This window comes from Jaculus jaculus, chromosome 3 (genome assembly GCF_020740685.1).
Source record: "Jaculus jaculus isolate mJacJac1 chromosome 3, mJacJac1.mat.Y.cur, whole genome shotgun sequence".
NCBI lineage: Eukaryota > Metazoa > Chordata > Mammalia > Rodentia > Dipodidae > Jaculus > Jaculus jaculus.
In genome coordinates, this window is record NC_059104.1 from 129600587 (window position 1) to 129618915 (window position 18329).

Consider the following 18329-nt stretch of genomic DNA (forward strand, 5'->3'; position numbering starts at 1 on the left):
ATAGGATTTCATAATGACATTTTATACAAGTCTAATGTACTTTGAGCACATTTTCCCCCATACCTGCAATCCTCCTCTTTGCCCTCGGCTTGTCCCCTATGTTCCCTTCCAGTTTTACTTTTAGTTCTGTGTCATGTATGCATACATGATTTTATGTCACATAAAGTCTACCATTCACAAATGAAAGGAAGCTTATGACATTTGTTTTTCTGAGACTTAGTTTGCTTAGTGTGAACATCTCCAGGTAACATCTATTTTCTTGCAAATAAGATTTCATTTTTTGTACATGAATAACTATTTTTGTGTATATACCACATTTATTTATCTGTTCCTCTGTTTACAGTTAAATTGGTCTCATAACTTAGTTATTATGAATATTGCTGTCAGTATATACTATTTATTATTCTAGCGGGAACGTAGGTGCCTTCCTTTTATAAGCACTGGGCATGTTTCAGCTCCTAATTTTTTCCCCCAGCTTCATAAAGTTTCTGTCACTTTATAATGCATATTTTTTTTAATTTTATTTATTTATTTATTGGAGAGCGACAGACACTGAGAGAAAGACAGATAGAGGGAGAGAGAGGGAATGGGCGCGCCAGGGCCTCCAGCCTCTGCAAACGAACTCCAGACGCGTGCGCCCCCTTGTGCATCTGGCTAACGTGGGACCTGGGGAACCGAGCCTCGAACCGGGGTCCTTAGGCTTCACAGGCAAGCGCTTAACCGCTAAGCCATCTCCAGCCCTATAATGCATATTTAATATACAATAGTACTCTCTCAAGTTGCAGATTTTTAGAGTGATTTTTCTGTTGCCCTCTTCTAAACTCAGTCTTATACCAACTTCATCTCCCTCACTTTTGATAGCTCAGTAAAACTGTAGTCTTAGATGAGTTTACCCTCTATTGACTCCTGGTTGGAAATTGCCTTTAGGCAGAATTTGAGCAGTGGGTAACTCGTTTCATTTGCTTGTTCTCTCATTGATCAGTCTTGTACTGTCTGTTATTGGCTTCTGGAAATTTTTGTCAAAAAGCAACTGTTGTGTACTTTAGACATAAGAGTCTTCTAGATGTATTTTCTATTCAGTATATATAGTTGTCTAATGTTGGATCATCGTGGATTTTTCAAAAAAAAGTTTTACGTAGAAATGTAGCATATCTAGTGAAAAGTTCATTTGCATGTATACACATCTTGTTGAACTTTGATAAACTAAGTGCATTTTTGCCAACCTTCAGGTCAGTAAACATTACCAGCTTTTTCCAAAGCCTAAAGTGTAATAGTGTAGATTATATTTGTGTGTTTTAATACTCTATGTAAGTATAATTAGCCATATTCAGAGGTGGTCTCAGCTGCATTTTGATTAAAAAGTCTTTGACTTTATGACTGCATAGAAGCCATATGTTCAGTAGAAGCTGTACTTTGAATTTTGTCCTTTTCTCAGGCTAGTTGTACATGTGATAGAATACTCTCCCATGTTGGTGGGCAGCAGTGATGCAGCTCTCAGCTATGAGATCATGAAGGTAAATAATTGATTTTCCAGTTTACAAATAGTCCTTCCTCATTTGTGTTTTCACTTTCTATGGCTTTAGTTGATATAGCCAACTGAGATCCAAGTAATATGTAGCAATTTTCAGGACAATGTACAGATTTTAAATCACATGCTGTTGAGTAGTATGACTTCCCTCTTTTTGCCCCAATATATGAATCATCTTTGCCTAGCAATATCTATTACATATACCACTTGCCATTTGGTCTGCAATGAGGACTTACTAGATTCGCTATTTTAGTTCCACTGTGTATTTATTTAAACAGTCCTCATTTTATTTATCAGTGGCCCTTAAGTGCAAAAGCAGTGATCCTGGCAATATGGATATATCAAATACAAGCCATAAAGTACCCCAAGTCTCATCTAACATTATTACAGAAAGAAGAAAGATGTGAATATAATACAGGAAGAAATGTTGAGAGAAATTCAAATAAATTTTATTATAGTATATTACTGTTTTATTACTCTTTTTGTGCTTAATATTTAACTTGGTCATAAGTATATGTGTGTGATAAAACATGGCATATGTAAAGTTGTTATTATATCGGTTTTGGGCATCCACTGGGGTGGAAGGGTGTCATAGAACATGCCCTGTGGATGAGTGATAGATGAGGTTACCTGACATTATTCTCTGACACCTTCATGTAGGTGCACAGAGCATATGCATTTGCACATACATGTGCATATACCACACACACACATGGTTTCAAGGGCATATACCTGAGATAAGCCTTTAGAATAAGAAGTTTTAAAATAGTGTTTGATAGATCAATAGGTAGAATTTTCAGAACAGAGAAATATTTCTATTGGGGGGGGTTCAGGAATAGTGGGGGGAAAAAAGAACTGTTCCAAGGAGCAAAACCATTGAGATCCAAAGTATAAATAGCCAATATGTTATGGACAGCCTAGAAGGATCTGGTACATAGTAATGGTATCATATATTAGGCAGGAATGATTATGTGAACTGGGTAAGGCACATGTGGCAAGGATTCCAAGTAGTATTTGAAAGAGTTTGAAATCTATCCTTTGGGCATTGGGAAGGCATGGAACTTTTAATAGTAATATAGCTGAATTCTTTTTTTATTTTTATTTTGGTTTTTCAAGGTAGGGTCTCAATCTAGCTCAGGCTGACCTGGAATTCATTCTATTCTTAGGGTGGCCTTGAACTCAGGGCAGTCCTCCTACCTCTGCATCCCAAGTACTGGGATTAAAGACTGCGCCACCATGCCCAGCTGAATTCTAATTTTATTTATTTATTTATTTGAGAGAGAGAAAGACAGAGACAGAGGGGGAGAGGATGGATGTGCCAGGGCCTCCAGCCACTGCAAACAAGCTCCAGATGCATGCGCCACTTTGTGTATCTGGCTTATGTGGGTCCTGGGGAATTGAACCAAGGTCCTTTGGCTTTTGCAGGCAAACACTTTAACTGCTAAGGCATCTCTCCAGTCCCTGAATTCTAATGTTTGGGTTTTTTATTTTATTTTTAAACTTTTTAAAAAAATTTATTTATTTGAGAGCTACAGACACAGAGAGAAAGACAGATAGAGGGAGATAGAGAGAATGGGCGCGCCAGGGCCTCCAGCCTCTGCAAACGAACTCCAGACGCGTGCGCCCCTTGTGCATCTGGCTAACGTGGGACCTGGGGAACTGAGCCTCAAACCGGGGTCCTTAGGCTTCACAGGCAAGCGCTTAACCGCTAAGCCATCTCTCCAGCCCATGTTTGGGTTTTTTAAGGTAGGGTTTCATTCTAGTCCAGGCTGACCTGGAATTCACTTTGTAGTCTTAGGATGGCCTGGAGTTCATGGTGATCCTCCTACTTTGGCCTCCCAAGTGCTGGTATTAAAGGCGTGAGCCATCACGACTGGGTGAATTCTGATTTTTAACAGGATACAGGTGAAATTGATTCCAGATAAAATAATGTGGCAGAGTATTAGAATACTGATGGTATTCATGGGAAAAACAGAAGCAAGAACAGTTTTAAAGATAACTATACAGGGCTAAATATAATTACAAAGGTTACAAGGGAATGAGTATGGCCTTTTAGAATCAGATAAATTTAGATTTACATAAAGTGTTCAAAGCAAGTCACCTAAGTTTTATGTGCAGTGTTTTATTCTATGAACAGTTTAAAATACTAGAATTACAAAAATGGATGATCTACATTGTCTCTCAAAGCTTTATCTAGTTTGGAAGAAGAGGCTTGGACTGGTAGGTTTTGGCTGAATATTAATAGCTTCATCTAACATGATTGAGAGATTTGGTTTTATTCTGGCAGAAGCTCAAGGCCATCAAAAGAACTGTGGATGGTGTTGGATTGTGAGAGAATTCCTGAATTAGTATTGGTAATACTTGGTGGGCAAATTGTTTTACTTCGAGTGAGAGATTCTAGAATATGACTTCAACCTTCTGATTTGTTTGACAGACTCAGAGTGTTGCCATTACCTCATGGAGTTTACTTAGTATGTGATAAATCTTATCACTTGTGCAGGCTCTCTTTTTCTCTAGAGGAAGTCCGTCTGGATTCCATTATTGTATATATCATTGCCTTTGTTTCTCCTTCACAGCATTTAATTATGCTTTGTAATGATTTAATTTATTGTGATTATTTTACTGTTTGTGCCAGTCTCCCATACAACATGCAGACAAGAGTCTTCAGTTTATCCCCTCCCCCTCATTTTGAGGCAGTTTTATATAGCTGAGGCTGTCTTGAAACTCCCTGTGTAACTAAGGATAGCCTTGAACTTCTGATCCTCCTGTCCTTACCAAGGCTGGAATTATAATTGTGTACCACCACACCCAGTTTTCTGCAGTTATGAGAAAGGCTTCATGAATGCTAGGCAAGCACACTACTAACTGTGTCACAGTTTCAGCCCATTTATTATCTCTTTACCATTGTGTTTTCCATCCACATAATACACACTCAAAATCTAGTTGAAATGTTTTGAATGAATAAGTCTAAAGAATTAAAAGGGGAAGAATTAAAAGGGGGCTAGTGGGATGGCTTAGCAGTTAAGGCATTTGCCTGCAAAGCCAAAGGACCCAGGTTCTATTCCTCAGGACCCATGTTAGCCAGATGCACAAGGGGGTGCATGTGTCTGGAGTTCATTTGCAGTGGCTGGAGGCCCTGACATGCCCATTCTCTCTCTATCCCTCTTTCTATGTCAAATAATTAAAAATAAAAATTATTAAAAGAAAAAAAAGAATTAAAAGGCTGGGGGAGGGAATTACCATGGTTTATTGTCTATAATTATGCAAGCTGTCCATACAAAAAGAATTAAAAGGCTGGGATCCACTTAAGCCAAGTGCACAAGGTGACACTTATGTCTGGAGTTTGTTTGCAATGGCTGGAGGCCCTGGAACACCTATTCTGTTTCAAATAAATAAATAAATAAATGAAATACTTAAAAAATAATTCAAAGGCTGACAAGTAGTTGTTAGGTTAAATAAAAATAAGGGGTAGAAAATTAAGTCTAACATCAGATTTTCGTTTTTAAGTCCATGGCTAGAAGGACAGTGTATAGATTAGAATTTTCTTGAGAAATATTTTTTTTATTTAGTTAGTTGAGAGAGAAATTGGGGAAGAGAGAATGGGCACATCAGAGCCTGTAGCCACTGCAAACGAACTCCAGGCATATCTGTTTACTTATTCATCTGGCTTACATGGGTACTGGGGAATTGAATCTCGGTCCTTAGGATTTGCAGGCAGGCACCTTAACCGCTAAGCCATCTCTCAAGCCCAGAAAAAAATATTCATATATATTTTAAAATATATTTATTTATTTGAGAGAAAGAGAGAGAATATGAATGGGCATACCAGGGACTCCAGCGACTGCAAACGAACTAGAGATGCATGCACCCCCTTGTGCATGTGGCTTACATGGGTCCTGGAGAATCGAACCAGGATCCTTTGGCTTTGCAGGTAAAGGCCTTAGCTGCTAAGCCATCTCTCTAGCCCAATACATACATACATATATATATACATACATATATATATATATATATATATATATATATATATATATACACACACACATGCATACATATACATACATACACACACACACTTAAATATTTATTTGCTGAGAGAGGGAGCAGAGAGAATGAGAGAATAAGAAGGGATATACCAGGGCCTCCTGCCACTGCATTTGAGCTCCAGACGTGCTGCTTTGTACATCTAGCTTTGTAAGGGTACTGGGGAGTCGAAGCTGGGCTGGTAGGCTCTGCAAGCAAGCACCTTTAACCACTGAGCCATCTTCCCAGTCTGAGGAATAATTGAAGTGGTTTTGTTTTTATAAATTCACTTTAAATGCTAATATAGTCAAATGGTGGTGTAATGCCAGGCAGAGATAAAGACAGGTCCAGTAAAGTAAGTCCTTAAATACAGAAGTAGAATGAAAGCTGTATATTCAGGTTCATAACTTCAGGTGTGAAGTTAGGTGCTTTTTAAAAAATATTTTTACTTATTTGCAAACAGACACACACACACACACACACAAACACACAGAATATGAATGAGTCCACCAGGGCCCCTAGCCACTGCAAATGAATTCCGGATGCATGTCCCATTTTGTGCATCTGGCTCTAGATGGGTACTTGTGAATCAAACCCAGGGTATTGTATTCACATGTGTGAGCATTCCCATGTGGAGATCAAAGGAGAGTAAAAAACTCAAATTTTTTTTTCTTGTTTAGACTAGCCAAGTGGCTGATCAGTGAGCTCTAGCAATCCAGCTCTCTTCCCTCTACATCCATCCCTACCCCCAGACGGGTTACAGGATGCACAGCCATACCTGATTTTATATAAGTGCCTGGGATTGAATTTGAGTTCTTATATTTACACAGCTCATTCAGTCTCTTACCTGCTGAGCTATCTCCAGCAGTCTTTGTTGTCAGAGAGAAGATATCATTTAGTCCAGGCTTGCCTAGAAGTCCTGATCCCCCTAACTTCACGTCTCTGTTGCTGGGATTTTAGGTGTGGTTTACCATACCCATGTAGCAGGTACATTTTAATAGATTCTTGAGGTGATTGTGACTCAAGTTTGAGGTTCAGTTCTCTAAACATAGTATTATTGTTAAAGTTGATTAAGAGTATCTAATATAATGTATTCATTTTCCACCAGACTATACTTGGGTGGGTTTCTTAATCATTGGAAGTTGGCTTTGTCATTATGAATAATCTGATTAAGAAACTTTTTAAAGACTGAGGAATGCTCTGACTTTTTTGTTGTTGTTGTTTTTGTTTTTTGTTTTTCTAAGGTAGGGTCTCACTTTAGCCCACGCTGACCTGGAATTCACTATGTACTTTCAGGGCGGCCTTAAATTCATAGTGACCTTCCCACCTCTGCCTCCCTCCCAAGTGCTGGGATTAAAGGCATGCACCACCATGCCCGGCAATTTAAAAAAAAAAAATTGTTGTTGGTTTATTTTTGAGGTAGGATCTCGCTGTAGTCTAGGATGACTTGGAATTCACTGTGTAGTTAGTCTTAGGCTGGCCTAGAGCTCACAGTAATTCCTCATATCTTGTCCTTCTGAGTGCCAGGATTTAAGGCATATACCAGCATACCCAGTGGTTTTTTTTTTTTTTTTTTTTTTTAACAAGCTAAGAATTTGAAAATATTTTGGGAATTGCTTTAAGCTTCAGAGTAAAGTTTCTTTATTTTTTGATGTTGTGTTTTGACAGATGTATTAAGTGATTTAAGAAGTAGTCATAGTCACAGTATATTGGGGTTTCTGTTATGTGCTGGGAAGGCATTATTATTATTATTATTATTATTATTATTTTATTGGGTTTTTAAAGTAGAGTTTCACTCTAGCTCAGGCTGACCTAGAATTCATTATGTAGTCTCAGGGTGGCCTTGAACTCATGGCAATCCTCCCACTTCTGCCTCCCGAGTGCTGGTATTAAAGGTGTGTGCCACCACACCCAGCCAGGAAGGCATTGCTGTACATCCTTTTAGTACATTTTTTGTAGTACAACAGCTTGGTACTTGAGACTCAGAGGTCAAAGGACCTCACCATGATTTCTGCTTTAAGAGGTTGTTGGTGAATATACTCTTCAGCTAGAATATTATTTAAAGCAGAATTACTATAGTATCTGAAGGGATTAGGGGTATGTGGTGAAACAGTTTTCATAGCCTGTTTGTAGGGAGGAAAAAGCATTTTTCATTAAGCATTGAGGATAAATATGGGGAACATGGCTTTGCTGGCTGAAAGCACACAGGACCTGCCTGAGCACCCTGGCACTTACTCTAGCAACAGCAGTTAGGGTAATTTGTCTTCTGATATATTTTTGGATGTTCATAAATATTACAGAAGATGATTTACTTTATAATGAATTTGAGTGAAAAATTAAGTTTATATAGTTGTTTATGTAAAGAGAATTGAGTGAGGTGTTTTATATTTTAGGTTAAAAATCTGTAAGAGCCTGATTTTAGAATTCACCAGCTCCTCAGAAGTTTGGCGAAATATGGTATGTTTCTGTTTTATTTTTTTAAAATTCATATTGCATGGGTTATCTTAATTTCACGGTTAGGATAATGACAAACACGTTCGATGAATTTGGGCATCTGCCATTTTTTTAAGTCTTATCCTCGGTGCTGAGTAACTATGCTACCAGGTCGACTGCATGAGGAAGCTAACTAGGGTGCTGAGAGAGATAATATGTACAAGAAAATTAAGGTAGTAATGTGTTTGGCTGTGGGTATTAAAAATCTCTTCCATTGTAAATGCATTAAATGCTAGTCACTCTTCTGAGCTATTTAGATGTTAGCTTGTCTATCCTTATGACAACTCATACTACTGTTTTAATTCTATATGTAAAGGCAACTGAGGTTCAGAGAGGTTAATCTTGCCTAAGATATTTAAGGTAGTAAATGACTAAGCAGAAACATGAATCCCCATCTGGCTTTGGAATCTGTATTGTGCTGAGCACTGAACCTCATAAGAGGGATGACTGGAAAAGAGTACCTGTCCTAGTAATAGTCAGAATATATATGAGAAATACATTTTAAAAATTTATTTGTGAGGAGAAAGACATATACACAGAGAGACAGGGAGAATGGGTGCATCAGAGCCTCTTGCCACTGCAAACAAACTCTAGATGTATGCGCCACTTTGTGCATCTGGCTTTACCTGGGTGCTGAAGAATTCAACCTGGGCTGGCAGGCATTGCCAGCAAGCACCTTGAACAGCTAAGCAATCTCCCCAGCCCATATAGATAGGTCTTTAGTTGACCTCAGTTATTTAATATGCTAGCTAAAAAATCAATCAACTTTATCATTTCTATGTTTATAAGTTGGAAATTAAACTTGTTTGGCTCTTCTCATTCCATATATAGTATTGGTCTTACGAAAAACTAAAAGGTTTCTTCATAACTACATTTTCATTTCAAGGATGATGTTATTTTTTCCCCCCTATTACCTCACTGATGCTTAGGTCCTGAGTAGGGTTTATAGTTATGATAGGAAAATCTGGGAAATTGACTCACTTTTTTCTAGGGATTATGAATCCTATTTATTAGAATCTCTATACAGGCTTATGCTGCCCTTATCTGGATTTGAAGTTCCTTGCTGCAGAAATTTGGGGACACACCTTGATGTTTCAACCCTTTCTTTGGGGTTCTCAGACATCTTGCTGTTTGTTCTATTTTGGACTCTAGATCCATGTTGTCAACCACCATCTATGCTTGTCTGTTTCTGTTTGGAAATGTTAGTATGAGGAGTCTTGCTTTCAGCTTCTCAGTCGTTCTCCTCTTAACTTAGTTTGCTCTTCATATTTGGTCTGGGCATATAGATCAATAGGAGAGTTTTAAGGGGAAAAATGAAATAAAATGATCTCTCAGTCTCAGGATATTGTAGATACATGGTGTCTTTTTCAGAATTATAGTATGATCAAAAGTGTTTAATTAAGACCATGTAATTTGAGTAAAAATGTACCTTATTGAAGGATATATTTTAATATTTTTCATGAAATTGAATCAAAGAGGCTTGTGACTGAGAAAACACATTTTCATGTGCATCCAAGGGATTTTATTTAGCTAATGTTATATGAGGTACGTAAATATAGAATAAGTATTTATTCACATTTATATGCATGTATGCACACGCATACATTTGAGGAGAAGTTTCATTAAGAGTTTGCCTAATTGGTGGCTGATTTCCCCATGATTTTAAGAAACTTATGATTAAATTAGTTTCATTTCAGTTATTGCCATAGTTATAAGATAGTAATCCATATTCTAAAATTCTTGCTTACTTATGCATTTTTAATCCATGAAATTTGGCAAGCAAAACTAAGCCAAAAGAAAAGATCTAGCATTTAGTTAAAAGTCAGTAGATACTGGTTTTAGCCTGAATCTCACTGATTCTAAAATCTTGGGCAAGTCAATCACTTTGAGGTTGCTTACTGTTGTTGCTATTTAATTCTTACAGTATCTGCCTTGATTAGAATAGCCAAAGTCAGTGGGACATGAGGTACCATTGACCAAAATGCTTTGTAAACTTTAAGACTACACTAAAAAGTATACAAAAGTATAAGGGATTATTTATCCAAAATGTTTGGCATCAGATGTGTTTCAGATTTCAGAGTTTTTTAGATTTTGGCGTATTTACTGGTTGAGCATATTTTAAAGTCCAAAGTCTAGAATATTTTCAAATCCAAAACTTTGAGTTATTGACACGATGCTTTAAATCTTTTTTGGATTCTGAAGCATTTTGTAGTTTTGGATTGGAAATGTTTAGCCTGTACCTCATTTTTTCAAGTGATCTCATCACTTAAAAAATATGCTAGACACCTGATTTGAAGCTTTGAAAATTATTATTCAAACACTGTATTTCATGAATATGCTAGTGTTCTAACTAAAGGTTTGTTTAATTTATTAGAGTTATTAAACCTACGTTCAGATCAAGTTAGCATCTAGACTGGTGTGGCAACCTGTTTTTAATCAGTGACTCAAAGCTGTGATCACCCAGATGTCACCGAATGGCCACAGCTTGTAAAAGGTAATTTTGAATGTTATTTCACAGTCTTTAAAAGGCTGTCATTGTAAAGTAAAATACATATTACAAAAATAAGGAAATTGTATAGCTGGTAGGATACTGTTAAGAATAGAGGAACTAAGAATAGGCTACTTTTTTGCTTTAATATACTTTATATTTTAATACTCCTCTTATCTATCCTATCATTCATAAAATTAGTAACCAAACACTTGGCTCTATGAATAAGTAAAATTTTTTCAAAAATTTTTCAATGTTTGAATCATAATAAACATTTAAAAGCGATATGGGAAATGTTTTAATGTGCCTTTTAAAGTGTACCTTTTATGTGGAAGAAGTTTATTTCTCTAGCAGCTTTTGTAATTTTCATAAAACTAGTATGCTTTTCTCTCCTAAAGAGTTACAGTAGAGTTAAAAGGAATGGAAATGTGCCACCATTTGAATTTGTTAGCTCATGTTGCAGTTGAGATTAGTGGGTGTTTTGTGATCACATTTTCTGCCATTCAAATTAAAGCCTAAAATTGAGACTCTTCTAATATGTATGTATTTGTTTTTTGTTTTCTTTTTTTTCCCCCCGAGGTAGGGACTTACTCTAGCCCAGGCTGACCTGGACTTCACTATGTTCTATCAGTCTGGACTTGAACTCACAGTGATCTTCCTACCTCTGCCTCCCAAGTAGTGGGATTAAAGGTGTGCGCCACCACGCCTGGCTTTATATTTATTTCTATTTTATTTTATTTGTTACGCTTCCATTTAAAAATTTCCTGTTTTATTATTTTGGGAAACTTTGCATATGTTAAGTCAGTAATTACATATTCTGAATTTGGTAAAATTAGAAGCATGTAGTGGATTTGGATTTCTGACATTTTGGCAGTAAAGAAAAAAATAACCCTTTAGGAGTCAAAATAAAGCTTTGGAATTGTTAGTAGGTGCTACTATGTATGTTCATAGTTTTGTGAAATAATTCTAATTTTAGGAAGTATTTTTGTTACAGAATATTATAGATGCATAGAATATTATTTAAAACATTTCTGTTAGTTAAGTTTATGTTCATGCTCTTTATTAAAAATTGCAATTGGAATAAGAGCAACCTGTGTTAGGTTTAAGAGACCCAGAAAGTTAATTTTAGAATTTTAGGGTCATAATCATCTTTTGCCCTTTGACTTTTTAGACTGGATTAGTTTACATTATTTAAATTATTTGGTTTAATTTTTAATGGCACATCTTAATATATATAAAAAGTTGAGTAGAGATCTAGGTTATTTACAATGATTTGGCGACATTTTGTTACTATATTCACAGATCTTGTGGTTATGGAACAAATTGGAAAATGATGCATTTGTCATTTTTAATGTAAATTTAAACTTTATTTCACTTTAGAATGCCAAAACTTTGTGGCAGTTATTTATATCATGTTCTTCTGAGATTTGGATTTGTTTTTCTCCTCATATCTTACACTTCTGCCTTAATTTTTTTCCTGTCATCATGCCATAATTTTCTCATTCTCTTTCACTGCTAATTTTGAACATTTTTTTTGTTAACCTATATAAAGTTTCTCATCTGCCTTTCTTTCCTTAGTGCTAGTAAGTTTGTGTTTTGTTTTACATACCAGCTTTACCGCCTTAACAGTCTAACATTTGATACTGGAGTGTTACACTTTCAAAATGAGTCAGCTTGCACTTGGGGCTACCATCAGTTTTTAACTCTTTTGTCTGAGATAGAAGTTTGGAAGCAATCTTGGGGTTACTTACAAGGCTGATGTGTCTGTCACAAGTTATTTGCTTGTTCCTTGGGGAAAGAGGGTGGAGAAAATTTTTGCATTTGCCTCTGCCAACTTTAGGGTGCCCAGTTTTCAAGTTATTTATAATTTTTATGCAAAATTGAAAGTGTAAAAATATACTAAGCAAACGTAAAATACATTTTTTGAACTGCTGGGATTATTTATTTTTTATTTAGTTTGAGTGTGTGTGTGTGTGTGTGTGTGTATGTGCATGTGTGTCTGTGTACGCGCATGTATGTCTGTACTTGTTTGTGATAATGAATTGGAATCTGAGTGAACTTCAGTTGAGTGTAATTTTGAAAGCCTGACAAACAAGTGAGTTTTTCTAAAGCTAAGAAATGTAGACTACAGTTGACTTATCGTTCTTTTGTTAAAAAATTATTTAAGTTGGAAGTCTGATAAATTCACAAATCAAGTCTTTATATGGCAATTTGAAATTTTAACCTTAACTTTTTTGGAGGTGATTTTTATTATTATTAATAATGTATTGTACGGATACATCATGTCTTGGTATCCTCTTTTCCCTTGTCCTTGACTTCATTAAGCTAGGGACCCTTCTCAGTGGGGTTGCAGGTATTCCCCATGACATTATGGGTTATTTTTTGTGCAGCAGCCAGTTTTTTTTGGGGGGGCAATTATGCCTGTGGGCATGATGTCTCACTCTGTGGCTCTTAGAATCTTTCCACTCCCCTTCTGCAAAAGTCTTTGAGCCATGGTTGGTGTGTTTTAAGTCTACTTGAGTGATGAGCTCTGAGGAGCCTCTGGATCTCTGCTTTGATATGTGTTGAGCATCCTCAGGGTCTGTCTCCTTCTCCCTGGTGCTGATTGTCAGGTTCAGCATGGAAGCAGCACTCTTGCTCATCTCTCCGATTCCTCTGTGTTTTAGCTGTGGTTTGGCTGAAGTGCTAGGGGTAGTTTATCTCCTTAGGTCTTGTGTACCTTTTTGTGTGTGCACCCTCTAGAGCAGCTACTAAAAACCTCTTTTCAATATTTTGAAGTATTAGAAATAGGTATTATAATCAATTCATCTTACAACATAGACTCATGGTTTCTATAAAAACTAACAGAGAAACAGATTTTTATTTTTTGAGGCAGGGTATATTTGTTACCTTTTACTCATTGCTTGGAAAAACTACCTGACCAGAATGACTTAAGAAAAGTGTTTATTTGGGGCTTAGAATTTCAAGAGGATATATTTCATCTTGTTAGGGAAGACATGGTATAAGGAAAGGAGGCCACTGGTTACATTTTAGCCACATTAAAGAAGCAAAGAGGAGCGGGAAGGAGAGAGGCAATTGGGGCCGAGCTATCAAACTTTAAGGCCTGCTAACAATGACCTGCTTCCTCCAGCAATCATCCTACTTTCCCAAACAGTACCACCAACTGAGAGACTAAGTGTTCAAACAAATGAACCAGTGGGGGATATTTCACTATCTAACCACAATGCAGGTCTTCACTGTATAGTTCAGGCTGGCCTGGAACTTAATATGTAGTCCAGGCTGCTCTACAACTGGGGATTGTCCTGCATAACCTCCTGAATGTTGGGATTATTATCGTGCACTGGCTCTGGAAACAACATGCTAGGAATAAGGAAAATTGGCTCATGTCCCCAGAATGAAAACAAAAAGCTTCTTTGAGTGGCTTAGAATTTTGAGCATTTCTATATCAGTATATACAAAAATAAAACAGTTGGCAGCTGTTTAAAATTAATGTTAATTCATAATTAGGGCAGGTCTTTTTGCTGGTGTGCTTTTTAGGGAAACCTGATTTCATTGTTGAATGCAGATAATCATGATTAGAATGGTAAATCTGATTAAGGATCTCAAAATTCATCAAGACTATTATATCGTAGTTTAAATTGTTCAGAGCAGAGGTTGGTAGACTGTGTAAAGCTACATTATAAATATTTTAGACTTTGAGGGCAAGGTGGCTTCTATTACAAATACTTAACCTGCTCTTTAGGCATAAAAACAGCTATCTACACTACCTAAATGAATGTGACAGTGTTCTAATAAAACATTACTAAAAAAAGCAAGCTATTATCTCCAAAAGGAAAATTTCATAGTTTTGTGTTTCTATCATATATTTGGCTTTGTGAATAATTTTGTCTTGTACTGGTTTGTATTTTAATATATAAGTATAGTGTTTACAGTTTTCTTTTTAAAAAAGCATGAACTTTTGTTTGGTGAGCCTTTAAATGTGTTGTATGCCAATGTGATCTGACCCTTATTTCCCATGTTTTTATTAAGTGCTTAAGTCTTTATTTATAAGTTACATGTCTATACCTTTTTGGGATCTGGAATATTTCTGCTAACTCTTCTTTAATTTCATTTTGCAGATCACCAGGAGAACCTCAGTCTGACGACATTGAAACTAGCCGAATGTAAGTAGAACTTGGATGAGGCTGTGGTGTTTTAAGTTGTCATAGACTGCTTTAAATGACATCACATTATTAAAAAAACTTCCAGGTAAAAGGAAGTAGTGATTTAAGGCTAGAGAGATGGCTTAGCGGCTAAGGCACTTTCCTGCAAAGCCAAACAGTTTGACTCTCCAGGACCCATTGTAAGCCAGATGCACAAGGGGGCTCATGCATCTGGAGTTTGTTTGCAGTGGCTAGAGACCCTGGCGTGCCCATTCTCTCTCTCTCTCTCTCTCTCTCTCTGTCTGCCTCGCAAATAATAAACAGAAATATATATATATATATATATATATATATTTATAAAAGTAGTGATTTTTAGGCTGAGCATGGTGGTGCATGCCTTTAATCCCAACACTTGGGAAGTACAGGTAGGATCGCTGTAAGTTCAAGGCCACCCTGAGACTAGAGTGAATTCTAGGTCAGCCTGGACCAGAGTGAGACCCCACTTTGGAACAAAAAAAGTGGTGATTTTTAAAAGTATACCAAGAGATAGGAACATAACTTCTCCCCCAATAAAATTCTTCTAAATTTTGGGTATTTTCATTAGATATCTATTCAAAGATAGATAATCATATAATCCTGAACTCTCAACAGTTGTAGGAAAATAAGGAGGCTGAAGGAAAGGTTGACTTTGACAGTTTGAGTGCCTACATCATTAAAGCTAGATTGATTGCTTTATCAATTACTTAATTGTATGTTTGCTCTACATGTAAGGTATTAGATCCTGTGTTATGGATACAAAGATACATAATGCTTAGTTTCTACCCTGGAAAAACTTGAAAGTATGCTCAGAGTGAAAGTTGGAGGAGCAGATGTTTGTAATTATTGCAGTAAATGGTACGAGACATACAATGGAAATACACAGAGGAGTACCAGAGTATGCAATGGGAGCCTAATGCAGATGGCAGGAAAATAGATATGACTGGATAAGACTAGATTAAGTTTTGAAATGTTACTGGGAGTTAGGTGATTGGAAACTTGATCAGTGTTCTTCTAAGCATAAGCATGTATATTAATAGGAAGTAGGATACAAATTATAGAGAAGGCATTTGAGACATTGTATATTATAGATTGACAAAGAGGCCTGAAAAATGAAGATAAGATTTGATCACTAAAATAGATGAGGCTGGGCTTTGTATGCTATGAGAATGATCTTGATGTCTTGTCTTCTATCTCATAGGTATTTAGGAATCATAGAATTTGCTTAGTAGGTCAGTCGTTCTTCAAGGTCATTATGTTGCCATATGCGTTTTAAATAATTGAACAGCAAAGAAACAGATTTGAAAAGAACAGTATAGTGTTAGGTTCAATAGGGTTTTAGTAGTCTTTTAAGCCAATATATGACTTAAGAAGGTCAGTGATATAAGGATAATTTATGATCAAGTTTTGTAAGACTTCAGTGATTTGTTGTAAGAACTTAAGCCTAAGATAATGGAAATTATCAAAACAAGCTTTTAAGGTAGTAAGGATTTTGGTTGAAAATATTGGTGTAGGAGTTGACCCTGTGGGAAGAAAAGTATAGAAGACTCACCCATACCTTCTAAAATTAGAAGGAGGTGAAACAGATATGTGAAGCTAAGTGTGTTTATAGGTGGGCTTGAAAAAGTCAAGGTTTTCTTTGCTGAAAAGAGGATATACCCTTTAAAATGTTCATCTACATTGTAAATCTAAGGAATGACTCAAATGTATTACTGAAGTTTATGAGACTTTTCTGATAACTTAAACAATTGTAAAGTATGCTGAAAATTTTGTTTTTACCATTTTTAAGTATACATTCAGTGATGTTGTGAAGGTTAATATTGTGCATCAATCACCAGATTTGTTTTCATTTTGCAGTACTGAAACTCCGTACCTATTAAACAGTAACTTGTCATTGTCACTGCTCTGGCAACCACCATTCTCCTTTCTATCTGAATTTGGCTACTTGGATTACCTCATGTAAGCATAGTCACACTTTTTATGTTTGGATGGTTGGCTTATTTCACTTAACATAATGTTGTTAGGTTTCATCAGTGTATAAAACATGTCAGAATTTCTTTTTTCAGGCTGATTATAATCAATAGCATATGTACATATATATACACATACATATATACATATGCATGTATATGTATATATGTATGTGTATATATATGTACACACATATATATACACATACATATATATGTATATATTCTACATCTTGCTTATCCATTTATCTGTTAATGGATATTTGGATGTTTCCATATATATTTTTTAATTTTTGGTTTTTTTGAGGTAGGGTCTCACTCTAGCCCAGGGTGACCTAGAATTGGGTATTTAGTGTCAGGCTGGCCTTGAACGCACAGTAATCCTCCTACTTCTGCCTCCCAAGTGCTGAGATTAAAGGCATAAACTACAAAACCCATGCTTATTTTTTAGCATTTAAAAATAATGTTGCTGTGAGCATAGGTGTAACTCTTAACACATTTTACATTTTATTTTATTTTAAATATTTTATTTATTTGAGAGCAAGTGAGACAGAGAATAGGCTTGCCAGGGCCTCTGGCCACTGCAAACGAACTCCAGATGCATGAGCCACCTTGTGCATCTGGATTTTATGTGGGTACTAGAGAATTGAACCTGGGTACTGGGAAATCAAACTGGGGTCCTTGGCTTTGCTGGTAAACACCTTAACTGCTAAGCCATTTTTCTGGCCCTTATTTTATTTTTTAGAAGTGTTCATCCTAAAGGATGTGAGGTGGTATTTCATTGTAGCTTAGTACCCAAGTATTTTTTTTTTTTTCTTTTGCAAAGAAATCAAGTTTATTTTGTATACTTCAAAGAGAGCAGTGGGCATGGCAGTAACCAAAGAATTGCCTGTCCTATGTAATGTTTTATGGAACTTACTATTGGTGTTTTGTGGAACACTATAGTTACTGGAATTTAGTTAGTCCATTTAAGAATACTGAAAACTTACGAAGCTATTAAAGCTTTGGGGTGAGGAATTAGACCCAATATTATTGGAAGTTTCATGTATTGAATGGCCAGCAGAGGCAACACCTGCAATTTAGAGACTTCTCCAATCATTAGAACATGATGCATAATATTTTTAAGTTTAATATTAGAAGACTAGATGGGAGAAAAATACTTATAGTATAAAAACATGAGAGTTCAACATTGAAGTCATTGAATTTTATTGTTAATAGCCTTAGTTGGAAAGGTTGTGTAATTAATACATGTTTAGTATGAGAGTTAAAACTATTCATGGTAGCAACAATAATTTGTACAGATACAGAAACAAAAAAATGAATGTGGACTGGGATTGGTGAAAGTTTTTTTTCTTCTTTCTGTCTGTGCAATCTCAGTTGTTAGGATCTCAAGATTGCCTATTGTATGTAAGCCTTTTGATAATGGCAAAGCAAAACCTATGGTAGATACACAGCAAATAAAAAAGGTAAGAAGTCCCACTCCTAGCCTCTCTCCCCCCCCCAAAAAAAAATAAGGACCCAAAGTGAAAAGGCAAGGGAAGGAAAAAAAAAAAAAAGCAACCACAAACTAGACTGATCAAGACAGACAGAGGAAGGAACAAAAATATTTAAAACCACCATTGAGTGATTAACCAAGTGGCAGTAGTAGC

At 36.2% G+C, this 18329-nt stretch overlaps 1 protein-coding gene across 5 annotated transcripts in view; it reads left to right on the forward strand.

Annotated features, from left to right (window-relative positions):
* Positions 1-18329, forward strand: part of Ube3a (ubiquitin protein ligase E3A) — a 96233-nt gene that overhangs the window by 13392 nt on the left and 64512 nt on the right. The window contains exons 1-5 of one of the 5 annotated variants that reach the window (XM_045145190.1): positions 1492-1514; positions 7945-8008; positions 10419-10538; positions 14651-14695; positions 16568-16669. In XM_045145190.1, the coding sequence (XP_045001125.1) occupies positions 10519-10538; positions 14651-14695; positions 16568-16669 (167 nt within the window). In that variant the 5' untranslated portion in view covers positions 1492-1514; positions 7945-8008; positions 10419-10518. Of the gene's footprint in view, positions 1-1491; positions 1515-7944; positions 8009-10418; positions 10539-14650; positions 14696-16567; positions 16670-18329 lie in introns of those variants that run through there. The other 4 variants (XM_045145189.1, XM_004661949.3, XM_045145192.1 and 1 more) reach the window with 4 other exon arrangements.